This window comes from Monomorium pharaonis, chromosome 4 (genome assembly GCF_013373865.1).
Source record: "Monomorium pharaonis isolate MP-MQ-018 chromosome 4, ASM1337386v2, whole genome shotgun sequence".
Classification (NCBI taxonomy): Eukaryota; Metazoa; Arthropoda; class Insecta; order Hymenoptera; family Formicidae; genus Monomorium; species Monomorium pharaonis.
In genome coordinates, this window is record NC_050470.1 from 588,611 (window position 1) to 606,287 (window position 17,677).

The window sequence follows — 17,677 nt, forward strand, 5'->3', positions numbered from 1 at the left end:
TCAGCTTTATCACGTTTTTGATAACGTTATTCCCTGGTTCTCTCTCAACGCCTCGACGCTCTTGGATACGAAAGAAAACTACGGCACGGCAGTCACTTCCGAAAAAGTTTTCATCTCTTTGAAAATAATATCTATAACAAGTATGTATGTATCTTTATTCTGCATTCTAATGGCAAGTTGCGATTGACTATCGCAAAAAAAAAAATAAGAGAAAAAGATATACTCTACAGTCACTTTTCTTGCCTCTCTTATACTGCTCAATTGTCCATTCAACATTATTATTTTTGTCTTTATTATGTTTCAGTTATTCTCTACCTTGCACTCATTTTTTTGTTATTGATACAAAATAAGTGTTGGGGGGAAAAAAAGGAAAAAAAAATCAGAACTGTATTACAAACATGGATATTGACAAAATATTGTGTCCAATATGTGCAAAGGAATTTGCTTCCTCCATTATCGAGTCTCATGCTAGCAAGTGCTTATTCCTGAATGAACCCACCAAAGATGAAAACACAATGGTTAAAGACTCCAGTCCCATGAGCAAAAGGGGCAAACTAAAATCATCATGTGTGAAAAAAACTAATCAAGTATCTGTTAAGAGAAAGAGCTCGTTGGATCAGTTTCCTTTGCAAAGTTGTAGGAATGAACCAGATGTTATAGATGTCGTGCCACAGAAAAGTGTAAATTTTTAAAATTTTTTAAAATTAATAATTACAGCGTATAATAAAATGTGTGTACACAATTATAAATTTATATATACCAAAGGTGTAGCACAGGTTTAATCATAACAATTTGTAACATATTTATAACTATTTGTATCAAACCCTTATGAAAAATGACTTACTTACAGACAGAAAATAAATGTAAAAAGTTACGTGGAAACGACCATGTACCTCTTGCAGAACAAATGAGACCTACCTCACTACTAAACTTTGTAGGCCAGAAGCATATCCTTGGACCTCGCACCATGCTCTCTGAACTTTTGCAAAAAGGCAAAATACCTAACATGATTCTTTGGGGTCCACCTGGATGTGGCAAAGTACTATTGCCTTAGAATCTTTTTTTATGTGAATGCAATGTTGGAACGTACACATTATGTACATTTATTTCTCCTTTTTCCAGACATCTTTGGCTAATGTCATAGCGCACATGTGCAAAAATGATACAGATCGTAACTTACGATATGTTAAGCTATCCGCTGCGATGGCTGGAGTCCAGGATGTAAAGGAAGTCATTGGTGTCGCCAGTAATCATGCCAAATATGCGCAGCGTACGATAGTGTTCATGGACGAGATACATAGATTTAACAAGACGCAGCAAGACGTATTCTTGCCACATGTCGAATCGGGAACCATTACTCTTGTCGGAGCCACAACGGAAAATCCCTCATTTAGCTTAAATTCCGCATTGTTGAGCCGATGTAGAGTAATTGTTCTGCATAAATTATCCATCGTGAATTTAATATCGATTTTAAAGCGTGCAGTAATTTCGCTGGGCGGTATAATACACACATTGGATAAAAGACAAAGTACTTTGCAAGAAGAGGAGAATGGCATAATTGATATGGAATCATCCTGCAATACAAAGTTCATTATAGACGAACCGACAATAGAATGGTTGGCTGGAACTTGCGACGGTGATGCTCGAATAGCATTGGGGGGATTAGAAATGGCAGCACGATCGAAAGTACCTAAGACCAAGGAGGAATTGTTCAATATCGGCCCAGCTACAATAACGCTGAATGACGTCCAAGAGAGCCTGAAGAAAACACATATGCTATACGACAAAACTGGTGATCAACATTACGATATGATCTCCGCGTTACACAAGTCTGTCAGAGCCAGCGATGAAAACGCTTCGATTTACTGGTTAACTAGAATGATCTCCGGTGGTGAGGATCCAGTTTATATCGCGCGAAGATTAGTAAGGATGGCTAGCGAAGATATTGGCTTAGCTGATCCAAAAGCTCTTGGTTAGCAACTTTGTTTATTCATCATTTCCAAGCTCATACACGTTAAAAAAAAAAATATATAGTTAGTAATTAGAGCATTATATCATTGTATATTGTATAATATATAATAAATTCACAAAACGATTGACATCTATGATAACATGATTAATAATTGTGAATATACGAATAGGATTTACAAATACATTTTCATATAATCAATATTATACAGGAATAGCAGTACACACAATGCATGGTTGCAAAATGATCGGGATGCCGGAATGTGATGTTCTTTTGGCACAATGTACAACATATCTAGCAAGAGCACCAAAATCTAGACTAATGGAAGATGCACTTAGAGCTGCGCAAAAAGTAGTAGCCGAGCATAAGGGCCCGCAACCAGGAGTGCCCCTGCACTTGAGGAATGCTCCTACAAGACTTATGAAAGATTTGGGTAAATATTTTATTCTATGTACATCTTAATTTTCCGTTTCGATAAATTAAATTATTATTTCAGGATACGGCAAGGGATACAATATGATGCACAAAGATGAATCTGGATTAGGCTATTTGCCAGGGGAATTGGAAAATTTAGATTTCTTTGGAAATGATAAGGATAATACCTAGAAATCTATGGTAACTGCTTCAGTTTAGATATATATTTTGTTGCGATATCGTATTATTTTTTATAACAAAAAGATATTTTTATATTTTATAAATTTTGTACCAATATCTAAGATCTCTCAGGAATTAAAATTTTAAGCATAAACATAAATAATGTAAGATATAGCGCGCGTATTGTATATTTGCCTCTGTGTATATACATACATACACATGTATATATGTATATGTGTATATTTTTTGAAATAATATGCAAGATGTATATAGTACTGTAAAAGTATTAAAATAAATGTTTTTAGTGATCACTTGCGTGACGAAGAACGTCTTATTGTTAGTACTTTAATTCAGTTGAATAAAAATAGATTTATTTTAAGATAAACAATCCCTATGGATGAACATATTTCCTCCAAATTAACGTTTTATTATTAGCGGGCATATCTATAATTTCTATTAATTTAATATTGTTCTCTTCAGCTAACTTTTTCAAATCTGTTACATCTCGCAAACCCCAACTTGGATTCTGTGATTTCAAGGACTCGTTGAAATTTACATTGCTTTGTGGAGTGATTTGACCATCGAAAGCATACGGACCGTATGTAATTAATAATCCGTTCGGTTTCAGCAACTGACCCGCATTGTTAAATAAGCCGATGGTGCATTGGTATGGCGAAATATGTATCATGTTCGCATTGTATATGTATTCTAAACTATTCGATTTGAAGATACCGTTACCCCACAGCCGGAAATTCATGGTGATGTCAATTCTCATGGGGCTTTTTATATTAGAGTATTCATTCGCATACACGGCGATACTGTCCAGAAGTCGCGGCTCGTATTCCGAGGGATAAAACATAACATGTGGAAAATGCGGCGCAAAATGTGCCACGTGTTGTCCTGAACCGGAGGATATCTCCAGGAAGGTCTGATTGGTGCCGCGTTGGATATATCGTTTTAAAACCGATAATATTGGATCCTTATTGCGATCTGCGGCAGGATAAACAAGCTTTTTGGCAGCCATAGTATGCGACCTTGAAGAAATTTCAGTTTTACTTCCTATAGAAAATTTATAGATGCATATATTTTATAATAAATATACATGTATTTTATAATATTATGTAATATTACATGCTGTTATATATTACAAAGTGACACGTGTATAGATTTTTGTGAATTTAATTAAAATACATCATACTGTTTGTATACCATGTTACTTAATATCCTGATTATTTCATTTCAAAGTTTTACTTGCCACTTTGAAATTAAACAGCTCAAGTAAGATATGTAAATCAACTTTAAGTGTGTATCTCACCTGTGATTAACGGCGTAATGAATAATATTCATTTCTATGTTATGCTAGTCTGTGATACTTATATCAAGAGATTGCATACCCTGAAAAATGTAAATAATATCTTATACTATTGAATAAAATTATATGAAATATTTTTGTACTTTGCGCCTATTATTTAAATTATTTAAAGGACAAGCTCATATCTGAATTTCTTAACAAAGATTGAAATGTGGTAGAACAAAAATAAGCAGAATTAACAATAGAGAATAAAAATAGTACTAGTTCACTAATATTGATATTTATTGATGGATGTAATAATTTATAATTCAAGTAGTTATATCCCAGATAGCACAAAATATTATCATAAATATTTATAAATATTTTACAAATCTATTTTGAAAAAATATTTTTTAAAGATTATATAATTATTTTCATAAACCATTTAGAAATGATACAAAAATTATCAACAATATATAGAATATATTTTTAAAATGTACTGAAAAATATTTATGGTATATAAACTTGAAATATTTTTTATATTCTTTGATAATAATGGTATAAATATTTATTTTAAATATTTTCATAAATGTTTATCATATTTTTTTTATATCTGACAAAGGACAAATATGTACAAAATATTTATCATAAATATTTTATAAATATTTTGTGCTATCTGGGATATTTCTGATATAATTATCACTTTCTCATGGGTTATCAACATTTACATTCGATTGCTAAAACGTCCACTTCTGAATCGATACAACTGCTTCAAAGAAGTTTGAATTCGTGTTATTAAACAGTCTATTTAACAGAATCTTTGTACAAGATATATACAGAAAAACAATTGCTATAGAATGTGCATCCTCAAGAGGGATTCCCCTGAATATTGAATATAAAAAATCTTTCATGTCAATCATAACAAATTATATTGCTACATGAGGATGAATTGTAACAACATTTCATAACAAGACGAATTTAATATTTTTTTTTATTCAAGTTGTCCTTTTCTTTGGGCATTGCTTTTTTCTTTTTCTGTTGGCTTCTTTTATTTTTCAATAGTTCTGGTATATACACAAAGTGTCCAGTTTTCTTTAAATGGTCAAACAATTTATTTTTGCTTGGAAACTCGGATGAACAGGAGACACAGCGATGAGCCAAATCATCAATATCGACGGCCAAATCCTTTTTAGTTTTGCCCTTGCTATCTCGCTCCTCTTTCCTCGACTCTTTTCTTGCTTTATCAGTTTTCAATTTTTCGTTAACCACATTCGCTGTTTCTTCCATAATTTTGCTTCCACTCTCCATTTCTCGTTCCTCTTCTTTGTGCATTTCTTCCTTATTTCGCAATTGTTTACTTATCTCTATCTTCCTCTGCTGTAACTTCTTGCGTTGTTTTTTTGACAGCCATACTTCCTCGTTAATGCTCTCTGTGTCGTCATCACTGGCAAGTTCAAGTATAGGATTCTGAAAGTTACGTTTCCTCTTCTTCTTTTTCTTCTGACGGTTCGGCAATGCAGTAATGTCTTCTTCCTGATCGGATATTAACTCGTCTTCAGAAGTTACATCATTATCTTCATTTTTTATTTTAGATAAAAATGAGGTACTTTCTATCAGTGGTTCTGTGGCTAACGGAACACCTCTGTATCTATCTGCTTTCCTTTCTTCAATCGTTGGTTGAGGAAATTCTAGATTTTTCTCGTCATCCGACATTAGTTCGGCAAGAGACGCATCACTATCAGCGTTTCGTTTTGAATTGGTTTGAGCAGGGTTCGACAAGAAATCAGGCATCTGTGAATTTGTTGCCAATTTGATTTCGTTTAATGAAACTGATTCTTCTTCCCTGCTCGAGTCGCTTTCACGGCAACTACTGTGGAGATTGTCGTTGTCGTCATTATCATCATCATCATCATCATCATCATCGTCATCGTCATCGTCATCGCCATCGCCATCGCCATCGCCATCGCCATCGTCATCGTCATCGTCATCGTTTGGAGTGACACGTTTAAACGCACTCAAATTTTCCTTGTGTTTTTTCGAATTTTCATGATTCATAAAGGTCTTGTGCGTCTGGAAAATCTTATCGCAGGCGAAGCAGTAAAACGTTTCTGGATTGCTGTTTTTCATTGTTATCTTTCTGTCATCTATTCCAAACTCTGCTGTTAGATTTGCCTCAATGTTTCTTAATTCTCCCTCCATGTTGGAGAACTTGGACCATTCGGATTCGGTTTGATCTCGCAAGAGTTTCTGCCTTTCCAGCAGATGCGCCTTTCTTCGTTCCTCTGCCTTACGAAAATTGTCATGAGCACGTTCAGCTAATTTCGCCGCATACGTTTGCACTCGCTTGTCGCGTTTGCGAACAAAAGCAACCAGATTCCGCACTTGCTCGTTCCTTTCGCGCCTTGCCTTGTCGCGCACTTTCTTATTCTCCTTCTCGGCGAGCCTGAGGATGCGTCTGTTCCTCATTTCACGTATGTCATATGGATCCAGCCAAGCATAGGATCTCTTGGTGGTATAACTTTGCCAGTAGGCGTAAAAATTGCCCACCACACTCTCGTAGGAGCTCTGAGAATTGCCAAAGCTAGGAACCTCCTCGTCGCTCGACTCGCCATTTCTTGCAAATTCTGCATCCTCCGCTGCCACTCGCTCAAAAACCTTTCTGTAAACGGTATAGAAACCCTTTTCGTCGTCCCCGTAACCCTTGAAACATGAGACGGAAAAGTATGAGAAAAGATTGATGGAGTCGTCTTTGTAGTTCTCCCCGATACCACCCTTCAGAATAGCTTCTCGATGATTGTCGTACCAAGCACGTTCGTGGGGGTCGCTTAGGATTTCCCATGCTTGTTGGACAAGTTGGAACTGTTCCTTTGCTTCATCTGGACTGTCAGGATTCTTATCAGGATGCCATTTTAATGCCAACTTTCTGTACGCCTTTTTTATGTCATCGTCCAAAGCATTTCTTCCAACTCCTAATACTTCATAGTAACACTTCATTTTGCCGTTGTACGATTGCACACAACTGCTTGAGACACAATTTCCTTACTTAAACCACAAACCGTACGCTAAAAGAATTTTAATTATTAAAAATTATGAAATGAAAGACTCTAGATAATTTAATATTTAGTTTGGTTAGAAATGACTTACGAGCTCATTCGCTTCATTGTATTAAAAAAAAAAAAAAATATATATATATATACATATACACACACACACACACACACACGTTTTAATATATATAAAAAATATATTAAGATGTACATAACGAAAGTAACAAATACCAGACATACCAGAAACGTTATCACAAACGTAAAGATGTGGTAGAACTAAATCTATTGAGATTCTTGAAATTTCCAGCAAACTTTCACGATAATGTTATTTCATTCACTCGTCTAATTGTAAATATTATATCGATAATTCATATTCCGTCTTGAAATATAGATCTTTTAGAATACTAGGGCTACATTCCAAAACATCCTTTCCGAGGAAAATTTTACTCGATGTAATATAGGATACGTTACGTGTACTATATATTTCGAGTAAAATTTTCCTCGGAAAGGACGTTTTGGAATGTAGCCTAGGTAAGAGTAGATAGATGATTCAACTAGGCATAATGATTTGGAAGAAATAACAATCGCAACGATCTCGTAAATTATTTCAGGCCGAATATAGAGCGTTTATTTTATTTTATTATCCTATATGTGCTTGTAAGATACACACCGATACACATGCCAGTCGTGCGCAATCACAGTTTTTAATCATCTACTTCAATTATCGTCGGGCGTTGACGACGAAACGTTTGGAAGCCTGGAAATGCTTGGAAAGAGCATCGAAAACGTGTAGCGTCATAACGATAGCGTGCGCTTTATACTGGCTGGGTTGCCTGGGTTCGGGTAAGGTCTGTAGATGAATGACGAGAGGGGAAGGAAGGTCATCGCATGAGCGCCATTTTGGAGTCATAAAGTGTATGTGTAGTAGTGTAGTGTTTGTTGTACGAGAAAAGTAAGTGAGTAGTAGTAAGGGGAAGGTGAAATCGATACATCGGCTGCGTTTCCATCTTTGAGTATACATACATGGAGGAGGAATTGCTATGGGGCTCGATTCTTGAATTTATTCGCAAGAGAAACGTATACGCAAGTACTCGCTCTAACAGAAAGTTGTAAGTTTATTGGTTAATAGCCATACGATAGCCAATAAATTTTCAAATTTTCTGTAAGATCAGAATTTGCGAATACGTTTCTCTTGCGAATGAATTCAAGAATAGAGCCCATGGTTTCATGTAGACCGAAAGTGTGTCCAAGATTTGTGCGAGAGAGAAAGGTATATCATGATACTCGCTTTCTCTGCGCATGCGTTAATGCTCTAGTTTACACCGAGCACTTGGTACGCGTATCAAATAGTAAATAACTAGTGAATGTGTTTAATCATTGGCTGATCAGCTTAAATTCACTACTTGATACGCGTACCAAGTGCTCGGTATAGGCCTAGTTTACATCGTGCATTTGATACGCGTATCAAATAGTAAATAACTAGTGAATGTGTTTAATCATTGGCTGATCAGCTTAAATTCACTACTTGATACGCGTATCAAATGCACGATGTAAACTAAGCCATAAACTAAGGCATTTTCGAACGCACCCCTTATGTTCTTCCACCATAGTAGCTCGTAGTCGTAGTCGTAGCTGTAGCCTTGATTGGTCGTACCTTGTGACATTTTGCCAATCTGACGTGTTGCAGCAGACGGCAGACGCCTCTAGTTCCTCTTAATTGATTCCATTCGCGATTCCAATGATTTCGGAAGTCTAATGCTATCTGACGCTGACGCGTTCGTCAGCTCGAGCCAGTTACGTTCGTCTCGTCTCTTTTGCCGATTCCTACGAGTTTCACACGTCACAATCGTACTTGTCATTCTTGTCAACTCTGTCATTTTAATGCGCGGTTATCTTCACTTGTTTTATATATGATAACAATTGCGACTCTACTTATATAATTCATTGCTGGAAATTATCTTTCGCACTTGGCTATTTTTTCGATTGACAACGTAGAGATATGTGACAGACGATGTTTGGTTTAAAATTATTTTCGACATTAATTTTGCGAGCTACCTTCTTTTTATATTACGTATTTTATTTTATTTCCAAGTATGTGCTTTGTTCGATAAAAGAAACATTAGCGCTGAATAGTAGTTACAAAAAATATATAATTTTATTAATTGCTTTATGATAATGAATATGAAATATTTCTAGACTGTCTAAGCAAGGATGACTGCAGGCACCAGTTTAGTGGTGCCCATAGTGCTATGGGGACGCATAGCGCCAACCCACTGTATTTCCTGTGTTTACTTATCTCGAGATCAAAAGACTCTGGTAACAGGCTGCTACGATGGCCAAATATGTCTGTGGCAAGTGGATCCAGAAACATTAAAGGTATGTATAATATACCTTTGTAGCATGACAGCAGTAAACAAAATCGCTTATTTATTTATCAATTTATGTTACAACTTGTGACTTTCTACATAGATGACTCCTAGATGCCTGTTGGTTGGACATACCGCTCCGATTATGTGTCTCAGTCGGGCCAGTGTTGTAATGGAGCAGAATTTTATTGTCAGCAGCAGTGAGAGCGGAGAGATGTGCACTTGGGATCTAGTTGATGGAAAATGCCGAGAAGCAGTAAAACTTAATAGCGTTCACACACAAATGTTGCCCTATGTTTCCACGGGTGGAGAGGATGTTAGATTATTTTGCTCTGGGTATAAATAGTATTATTCATATATGTGGTATTGCATTTATTGGGAAAAAATGTGTTACATGTTTTTACATGTATGTATATTTCAGATATTACCCTGAGGTTTTGGTGATGGACCCATTCAGTTTGGAAGTGCTGTTTACTCTAAGTTCCCGCGTCAATCCAGATTGGATTAGCGCCTTGCACGTTTTGCGGCCGGCCAAACGGAAAGGTCGGTTCTACGTGCATACAAGTTAGTTACACTCCATCACACCTACGCTTTATACCATCAACAGCTACCTTCTATCAATTTCACTGCCAATGGATACTGTATAATGACATAATACAGTTTTTATAACAAATTTGCCTTAAAAATTTAAAGCAATAATTTGAATCTTACATTTATTGCTAAAACTATTTTCTTTCTATTTCCAATAATTTTTATGTAATAGAGTCAATACTTTCAATATCTTTTTTTCGAATGAAAATTTACATAGTGATGTGTCAAACAGTATCTGTTGGTGTTTCATTATTTTGTATATTTATGTGTTTCTTTTTAAGTAAAGAACTTTTTGGATATTAGCGGTAAGGTTTCTCTTGAATATTTCTGTATTTGATTTGAGTGAATTTAAATTGAACGATAATACTTGCCATTTATAATAATTAACAATTGTATCAGTATGACTTGAAGCAACTAACGGTATCTGAGGCACTTATATAGATACTTGTTTCTTTTACTTCGAATTTAATAATCTGCTACTATATCTTTTTTTAGGCAATTAACCTGAAGAAGCTTTACGCTTGGGATATAAACAGGAATTGTTTTTCTTTCAATGAATATTTTGAATTATTATCTTGTGATCTACTTTTGCGAGTAAAGTTTATATATTGTATCTAATTTGATCATAGCAGTTATATATTTAAAATTTTATGAATTTTTGAATTGACCACACTTAATAACAGATTTACTGTTGCAGCATGTTAACAAAACTGGTTATAAGCCTACGTTAGTGCGCTGGCAGTCAAAGCTGTATTATTTCTTTTATTTATTTTTTCCCTTATCTAATCATGGTTCATACACTCTGTCTCCTTTACGCATCATTACTCAAACAACGTAATCATTATTAGTGACTCGTTTTATTTTTATTATTTATATTAGCGTATTATCTACATACACAACACAATGCTACATATTCATTCTACTATTCACTGTTACACTTGTGTATGAATAATATGTCATCTATATTTATACATATTTGTGCATTTCATTACATTTTTATAATTCTTTTACTGTATATGATGTACTATATATTTCTTAATTCGTAAGTATACACACACACACACACACGTATCTATTATAAGACACTTATAATTAAATTGCATATTCTGTTACCATAATGTAATTTAGATTTGTAATTCCTTAATTATCCTATTAATTTTAGAAGAAACGCCAGAAACAGCTTTAAATGTAATTTGCCAAATTTTTTAAAATTAATTTCTAATTTTTATAGCGCTCTTTCTGTTTATTGCAGTTATATTAAAGTTATATTAAAATTAAATCTAATTTATGCACAGTATGCTTTTTTACAAATTATATGTGGAGTCATAAAAAGCATCACACGCATAAAATCAGACTAATTACAAAACAAGGCCTTAAATAAGCCTTTAATATTAAAAGAGCATAAATCGGACAAAACAAATATTGTACACATTAATTATTGTCTTTTAATCAGTATAATCTTTTAGTACACAAATAGTTTCTGGATAACTGGAATTAAGCATGACTTGGCTGTAATTTAATATGTATTGCTTTCTTCACAGAAACATCTGGCATGCATATAATGTACCTTATGCATACATATACAGTATTATCACTTTACGAGGATGCTATACGAGCATATTGTACATATTGGAATAACGCGCTATCTTGAATTAGTTTAACTTTACTTTTTAACCGCTTTATTCGATCTGACAAATATTTATTTGTAAATTAATTATATTAATTATATTTAAAACATTTATTTAAACTGGCAAATTTTGTGTTGATAGTAAACAGCAAATTGTTCTAGTGATTCTAATAAAACGTTCTATCAAATGCTTAAAATGCTACAAAGATCTTCTAGATTTACTTAACGCGCAACAGGCGTTTTTATTCGTTTAAAGACGACGTCGTGCTGGCTTTGACGACAACAGGCACAGTCAAGGTGTGGACGCTTTTGGGACATGAGAATCGGAACAGTGAGCCTCTGTACGAGCACGAAAGCAAACAGATTCGCTGCTTGAATGCACTTGCAATGACTTGCTGCCCCTACAACCAGAGAACAGTGCTGATTGTATGCTCCAAGTATTGGCAGGTAATTACTGTTACTCTTATCATTAAGTATACCTATATAATTTTTATTTATTTAGAAAATGTCAAAATAAAGACTGAAGAATACTAGTTTGGTATCAAAAGGAATGTGTCCTTATTTTAAGACGCTTTATATTAATTAGTATCTGTAATTTTTTTATTACTGTTTTGATATTATAATATATATCATTTAAATACAAATACATTGACAGAAATTAGGCTCGAAAGAATTAAATCATAAATATATATTAAATATACATAATATTTAATGTCACACACACACACACACACACACACACACACACACACACACACACACACACACACACACGCACGCACGCACGCACAATACGAGTTGATACTGAATGTTTACGTACATGTAATAATTTATTATCTAAGTAGAATTTACTGTGCTCCAACCCATGCAAACTGCGCACTGCTTATTTGTCTAATGTCAGCTCGTCTTAGCATTATTTGATACAAATTTCTGATATATTAGAATAATTTTTTTATAGATATTTGATGCTGGTGATTTCTCGGTTCTCTGCTCGATAACGGCCCCACGTGGTGAACGGTGGATGGCAGGCGATTTCTTAGCCGCTGATAGGGTTATTCTGTGGAGCGACGAAGGTCACGGATATTTATATAAACTTCCAGCAAAGTACGTATAACACAATATTTCATAAGCATTTCTTTGATAAACGCCATCCAATTGTCGAATATATTCTAGAAATGTCTTTTATTTCGGTTTTCCCTAGCTAATAATAATAATGTTGCCTAACGAATGAATTATTCTTTCTCTCTTTTGCTCTCTCTCTCTCTCCCTCTTTCTTTCTCTCTCTCTCTCATCTCAAGTTTAATATTTGTGATTGAGTGAAATTATGTAACAATTCAAGATATTCGAATTTCTTATTGAATTTTATTGATTACCATTCTTTTATTGCTTCTAGGATTCTGGTACAACTTGACAGGTAGTTTATTTCCGCGTATATATACTTATTGACATTTTTTTGCAAAAATTATGTATCTAACAATATTTTTGTCTGAAAAGAGTTATTTTAATAGTTTCTAGTAGCATGGTTATGGTTATTAAAATGCACTTTCTTGAGTTTATGAAACAGTTTGTAATGATTAACAACTATTTGTTAATAGTTGAAGCATATGCTGAAGTAGCGATTTATACAGCTAAATATCTTTAATTATTCGTAATTTACATGATACATTCTTGAGAATTGATTTCTCACAGATGTAGCACAGCTGTTATTTTAATAATTTTTAATATCTCACGTAAATAATATGTAATATATCAAAAAATATTATTAAATCTCTAATTGTTAGGCGCATTAACTCGAAAATGAGTTGTCTACTTTTAATTATAGGACTGAATGCTGTAGAAGCACTCGCTGGCAATGCACATATTCGATATTTTATTTTTTATCTTTGTAATCATTTTTTATCATGCGCCTACATATTCAGAGTCATATTATCGTTTATTCAAATTCGTTATATTTTCCCGATTTCATGAAAGAAAAAACTTTACATTCTTCATGTAAATACCTCATTTGTGTATGACTTTCTATTTGAAATATGAATATTATAGATACTTAAGTATGATAAATATGATAAGTTTTAGACTTAAAACTTTTATAGTCATTGACGTTGCTTCCAATAGAAAGAGTACATGCCGCGTCCTGATACAGCGTTGCGCCGACGACGTTTCGCAAACGTTACGGGCTACCGCACAAGCTCTTCCATAACACGTTACGTTACGTTAAGTACTCCATATGAACCTAAGTTTGTACTTAAAATTTAACTTAAATCAACACACAAAGAAATCCTTAACGTAAGAACTTAAGAACTAGCGTTAAAAGTTTCTTTGTGCGTCGATGTAAGTTTAATTTTAAGTACGAACTTTGGTTTGTGGAGCACTTAACGTAACGTAACGTGTTACGAAAAAGCTTGTGCGGTGGCTCTACTTCAGTATCGGAGCTCCTAGCCCTGGGTATCGATCATGTAATTTTTTCCTTAAGGGGATCCGGGAGTGACAGAGTTACCGACATTTTTTGGGGAACTTGGATTTTCGAATTGGAGTAACAGAATGCAAAATCCTTTTACAGGATTAAAGTACGCACAAAAATGAAGGGGGCGATGTACGATTTGTTCTGATAAATAAAAAAAAATTGTTATTTATTAGTCACTTAACGACAATATTTGCTTCATACAAAAAATCTATAGTTTATATGTATAAAATAATCACGTCGCCCCCTAGAAAAAACTCTCAGGAATAATATCGTGCAATTAGAAATAAGATTAGAATCCTAGAAAAAAAGATTCGCATTCCGCAAATTGGAAAATGAAAAAACGAAAATTTGGGTTATGTACACGTAAAAAGTCGATAAGTAGAGCAATATAAGAAACAATTTTTTCGTTTTCAATATAAAATCTAATTTATAGATTAATATTAATATGTGTACTTTAATTCTGGAAAAGGATTTCTAAATCTATACAAGAAATACATATAAAATCTCATTAATGATGTGCACGAATGACTCTACCTTATCGACCTCGATCAAATTTCAAAGGCACTCCTGGAGGCACTCCTTAAGGGGATCCAGGAGTGCCTTTGAAATTTGATCGAGGTCGATAAGGTGTTGAATAGAAAGAGACAGTAATTTGAAACGTTTCACTTTTCACGTTTCCGCCCTAGGGGAAAAATTACATGATCGATACCCTGATGCAAATTGTAACATTTGCGAAACGTCAGCGCTATGCTGTACCAGGACGCGGCATGTATCTGGAAACCTTTCTATTGAAAGCAAATATGATAAGTATTACGATAATAGAATAATGATTAGATTCAAACGTGCGATAGTAAAAATGTTAAATTTGTTGTATTTTAATTTTTCATGTGAAAATAATGATCAAGTCTCTTTTTCGAGAGCTTTACTCGAAATCCAAGATTCAGCGTTCGACTGAACATAAAAATATAATCTCAGAACACAAAGAGAAACTTTCGTCCATGCACATGAATTAACAATTGACACAATGATTCATTTTACGGTGATGTCTTTTCCATATTATTCACATCTGCATTCTACGCGGGATCTGGTGTTCTTCTAGCAAGCTGAAGGGCAAGGCTCTCAGCAGGTAACCTGTATTATCACTTGTACATGTTCTCCAAATATAATATCTCTCTCTCTCTCTCTCTCTCTATCTCTCTCTCTCTCTCTCTCTCTCTCTTTCTTTCTCGTAATCTTAATTTTCTTTTTTGTTTCTTTATGTAAATTATTTTTGTCGTCATTTTCCTTTCTTTGTTAAATAAACATAATAATTCGGTTTTATTCATTGTTCTTTGATAGTGTGAAAAAACTTGCTAAGAAAATTTTATATTGATTATATTTAGCCTTATATATCGAGTATATACTAGTAACATATAGTAGTATATATACTAGTAAAAAATCAATATGCATTAAGTTTCTTTTTTTTTCTAACTATTTTTATTAGTTTGTTACATTATACGCATTATCAGTGATATCCAAACACACGATGGTATTTCCCTCGACCATTTCTCTTTTTTTTATTTATAATAAATATCAGGCACTTTTCATTAGCGTTTACATACAAACTCGTATATTTTTGATACATATTTGCATATGTCCCGTTGTACAAGAGACACACGTATATTCGATCCATCATAATCATTGACAATTTGTAATTGCAATTTAAATATAAATAATATAGACAAGGTAAAAAGCACGCAAAAAAAGGTAAATGCAAGGAAGAATTATGTGTTGCCACGATTCATTACTTATGTTCTTAAATTCTATTTGCTTTAAGTTGCTTTGCACCGTTATTATTAACGTAACACAGACGTGACACAAAGGTACTTTATTGGAAAAAAAAAAAGATTTTTCCAAGGGCAGAATACTTGTATATTCAATAAGTTAGTGTTATTTTTTAATTTGAAAATAAAACGAAGAAAATATGGTACACATTGTATTTTTTTGTATTGTATGTATTATTTTTTTTTGTCTTCTAATACCAGAATAATTTTGACTCTACTTTGATTCTAATTTTAGCACTGATATCAAAACTTGTCAAAATCTTGACATCAGATTTTTTTTAGATATTTCGACCTTTGTGTATTGTTTGAAAATGCTATTGCTTTGAAAAGATGTTTTTACTTGCAGCGTATGCTTTCTAATAAAATCAATTTTTAATAGCCGGAAAATAAATAAACACGTATATTCGAAGTTACTTGATGCGTCGAAAGGCTTATGCAATACGAAAAATAGTTACTATGATTGTTTGGACATGTGTTCTAACATGTATATATAAGTAATTTTGATGTTGATATTATATTTTGCAATATTCATTGCAAAACATTGTTCAAGAATAAATCCACTTTATAGTGACGAAAGTAATTGCTAATGACGAATTTTCTTTTTACACGATACACATAGTAGCGTTGCGGACAACAAAAATTTTCATACCGCCGGTGCAGAGTACGATCAGCCCTATCTCTACTGTACATTAACACAGCCTGGAGATAAGGTAAAAAACATTTTTTCTATTGCATAATGAGACTAAGGTACTCGTGTTTAACTATTTTATTTATAGATAAATATTTTAGTTGTATTCTATGTTTTTAGAATTAAAAAAAATTTTTGTTTCTCAAAGCTTATGTCGTCTTAGGGATCTTTGACTCTAAAGATTATAAAGTCGTAGGATGCCTTATTTCCAGAGTTTTCGGTTAAATTTTGTTATTCCGCATTTTTGTTTTCTCCAATTTTCGAGTGCCATTTTTCGTTTTAGCCTCTTTCCTGTCCGCCGGCCATGCGATTAGTCACCGTGCAACGTCAGAACAAGACCTTAAAATATCTCTTACGCGGAGACAGTGAGGGTGTCGTTATTCTTTGGACAGTGCCGGACGTAACGACGCAACAGGTTGCTCAGATTTGCCAGAATGACGGATCGTCATCACCGGCATTGTCACCGATCGTGAAAACTAGTCTCACCGCTGCCTGGGATGCAATGAAACCGTCTCCTGTAGGGATACTTGATCAGTTGGACACTGGCGATGGCCATGGCATTAAGCTTACTGCTTGCATATATTTGCCGCAACAAAGTCGACTAGTCGTCGGTCGTGAGGATGGTAGCATCATCATTGTGCCAGCGACTCAAACCGTAATGCTTCAACTACTTCATGGCAATCATCAGCAGTACGATGGTATTTTTATTATTCCTTTATGAAATTTATCTGTACTTGATTATTATTTATTGCTGATAATGATATGAGAAGCAAACTCTCTCTGAGTTATGCTTGCGAAATAATATTGGATTAATAACAACTTGACACGAATTACACAACTATTTAAAAAATCCGAAACAAAATGATTTAAAATGTTTTAAAACTACACACTACAACTCACTTTGAAATTTAATAAAATTAAAAATTTTTTTACGATTTAAATTCTTAATTATTCTTTTCTAATATACATTTTTTAGATTGGCCACCACATCAAGTTTTATTGGGCCACTCGGGACGAGTAAATTGTCTGCTTTATCCTCATGGCGCAGCCTCTCGTTACGATCGCACCCATCTCGTATCTGGTTCTGTGGACTTTGCTGTCTGCCTCTGGGATTTATATGCCGGCACATTGATTCATCGATTTTGCGTTCATGCTGGTGAAATTACGCAACTGATGGTGCCCCCCGATAATTGCAGTGTATGACTATTTTTATAAAA

At 34.0% G+C, this 17,677-nt stretch overlaps 4 protein-coding genes across 25 annotated transcripts in view; 2 read left to right on the top strand and 2 right to left on the bottom strand.

The window, feature by feature from the left end:
• LOC105832797 (ATPase WRNIP1) lies at nt 1-3,181 on the top strand. 3 transcript variants are annotated; one of them, XM_028192771.2, is made up of 7 exons: nt 1-140; nt 305-680; nt 851-1,039; nt 1,123-1,972; nt 2,181-2,402; nt 2,466-2,584; nt 3,044-3,181. In XM_028192771.2, exons 2-6 carry the CDS (start codon nt 399-401, stop codon nt 2,573-2,575), a joined length of 1,653 nt encoding a protein of 550 aa, XP_028048572.1. In that variant the 5' UTR covers nt 1-140; nt 305-398; the 3' UTR covers nt 2,576-2,584; nt 3,044-3,181. The 3 variants fall into 3 exon arrangements, with proteins under 3 accessions (XP_028048572.1, XP_012529510.1, XP_012529511.1); XM_012674056.3 differs by lacking the exon at nt 3,044-3,181 and having other exon boundaries at nt 2,466-2,887; XM_012674057.3 differs by lacking the exon at nt 3,044-3,181 and having other exon boundaries at nt 5-144; nt 2,466-2,887.
• LOC105832798 (methyltransferase-like 26) lies at nt 2,593-8,691 on the bottom strand. Of its 5 annotated transcripts, none has more exons than XM_036285748.1 (3): nt 8,556-8,691; nt 3,879-3,958; nt 2,593-3,597 (listed from the first exon to the last, which is right to left on the bottom strand). In XM_036285748.1, the coding sequence occupies exons 2-3, from the start codon at nt 3,908-3,910 to the stop codon at nt 2,955-2,957; spliced, it is 675 nt and encodes a 224-aa protein (XP_036141641.1). In that variant the 5' UTR covers nt 3,911-3,958; nt 8,556-8,691; the 3' UTR covers nt 2,593-2,954. The 5 variants fall into 5 exon arrangements, with proteins under 5 accessions (XP_036141641.1, XP_036141640.1, XP_036141643.1 ...); XM_036285747.1 differs by lacking the exon at nt 8,556-8,691 and adding an exon at nt 7,572-7,778; XM_036285750.1 differs by lacking the exon at nt 8,556-8,691 and adding an exon at nt 7,572-7,778 and having other exon boundaries at nt 2,593-3,622.
• LOC105832796 (dnaJ homolog subfamily C member 21) lies at nt 4,641-7,565 on the bottom strand. 2 transcript variants are annotated; one of them, XM_028192769.2, is made up of 3 exons: nt 7,373-7,565; nt 7,142-7,243; nt 4,641-6,916 (listed from the first exon to the last, which is right to left on the bottom strand). In XM_028192769.2, the coding sequence occupies exon 3, from the start codon at nt 6,846-6,848 to the stop codon at nt 4,833-4,835; it is 2,016 nt and encodes a 671-aa protein (XP_028048570.1). In that variant the 5' UTR covers nt 6,849-6,916; nt 7,142-7,243; nt 7,373-7,565; the 3' UTR covers nt 4,641-4,832. The 2 variants fall into 2 exon arrangements, with proteins under 2 accessions (XP_028048570.1, XP_036141638.1); XM_036285745.1 differs by having other exon boundaries at nt 7,142-7,565.
• The window catches only part of LOC105839426 (WD repeat-containing protein 7), a 22,013-nt gene continuing 12,891 nt past the window's right edge, over nt 8,556-17,677 (top strand). For 4 of the 15 annotated variants that reach the window (XM_012685723.3, XM_012685736.3, XM_028189687.2 and 1 more), the window contains exons 1-11: nt 8,608-8,749; nt 9,098-9,277; nt 9,371-9,603; nt 9,689-9,831; nt 11,742-11,932; nt 12,444-12,589; nt 12,879-12,899; nt 15,049-15,075; nt 16,392-16,482; nt 16,744-17,158; nt 17,437-17,657. In XM_012685723.3, the coding sequence (XP_012541177.1) occupies nt 9,113-9,277; nt 9,371-9,603; nt 9,689-9,831; nt 11,742-11,932; nt 12,444-12,589; nt 12,879-12,899; nt 15,049-15,075; nt 16,392-16,482; nt 16,744-17,158; nt 17,437-17,657 (1,653 nt within the window). In that variant the 5' untranslated portion in view covers nt 8,608-8,749; nt 9,098-9,112. The other 11 variants (XM_012685724.3, XM_012685728.3, XM_012685730.3 and 8 more) reach the window with 11 other exon arrangements.

What these genes read in the sequence shown, in the direction of transcription:
- LOC105832797 (XM_028192771.2), top strand. Translation starts at nt 399, where the DNA reads ATGGATATTGACAAAATATTGTGTCCAATATGTGCAAAGGAATTTGCT. An exon ending in ATGTCGTGCCACAGAAAAGT is followed by an intron (nt 681 to 850) that starts GTAAATTTTTAA and finishes ACTTACTTACAG; the next exon opens with ACAGAAAATAAATGTAAAAA. An exon ending in AAGACTTATGAAAGATTTGG is followed by an intron (nt 2,403 to 2,465) that starts GTAAATATTTTA and finishes TTATTATTTCAG; the next exon opens with GATACGGCAAGGGATACAAT.
- LOC105832798 (XM_036285748.1), bottom strand. Translation starts at nt 3,910, where the DNA reads ATGAATATTATTCATTACGCCGTTAATCACAG. An exon ending in CATTACGCCGTTAATCACAG is followed by an intron (nt 3,598 to 3,878) that starts GTGAGATACACA and finishes AATTTCTTCAAG; the next exon opens with GTCGCATACTATGGCTGCCA.
- LOC105832796 (XM_028192769.2), bottom strand. Translation starts at nt 6,848, where the DNA reads ATGAAGTGTTACTATGAAGTATTAGGAGTTGGAAGAAATGCTTTGGAC.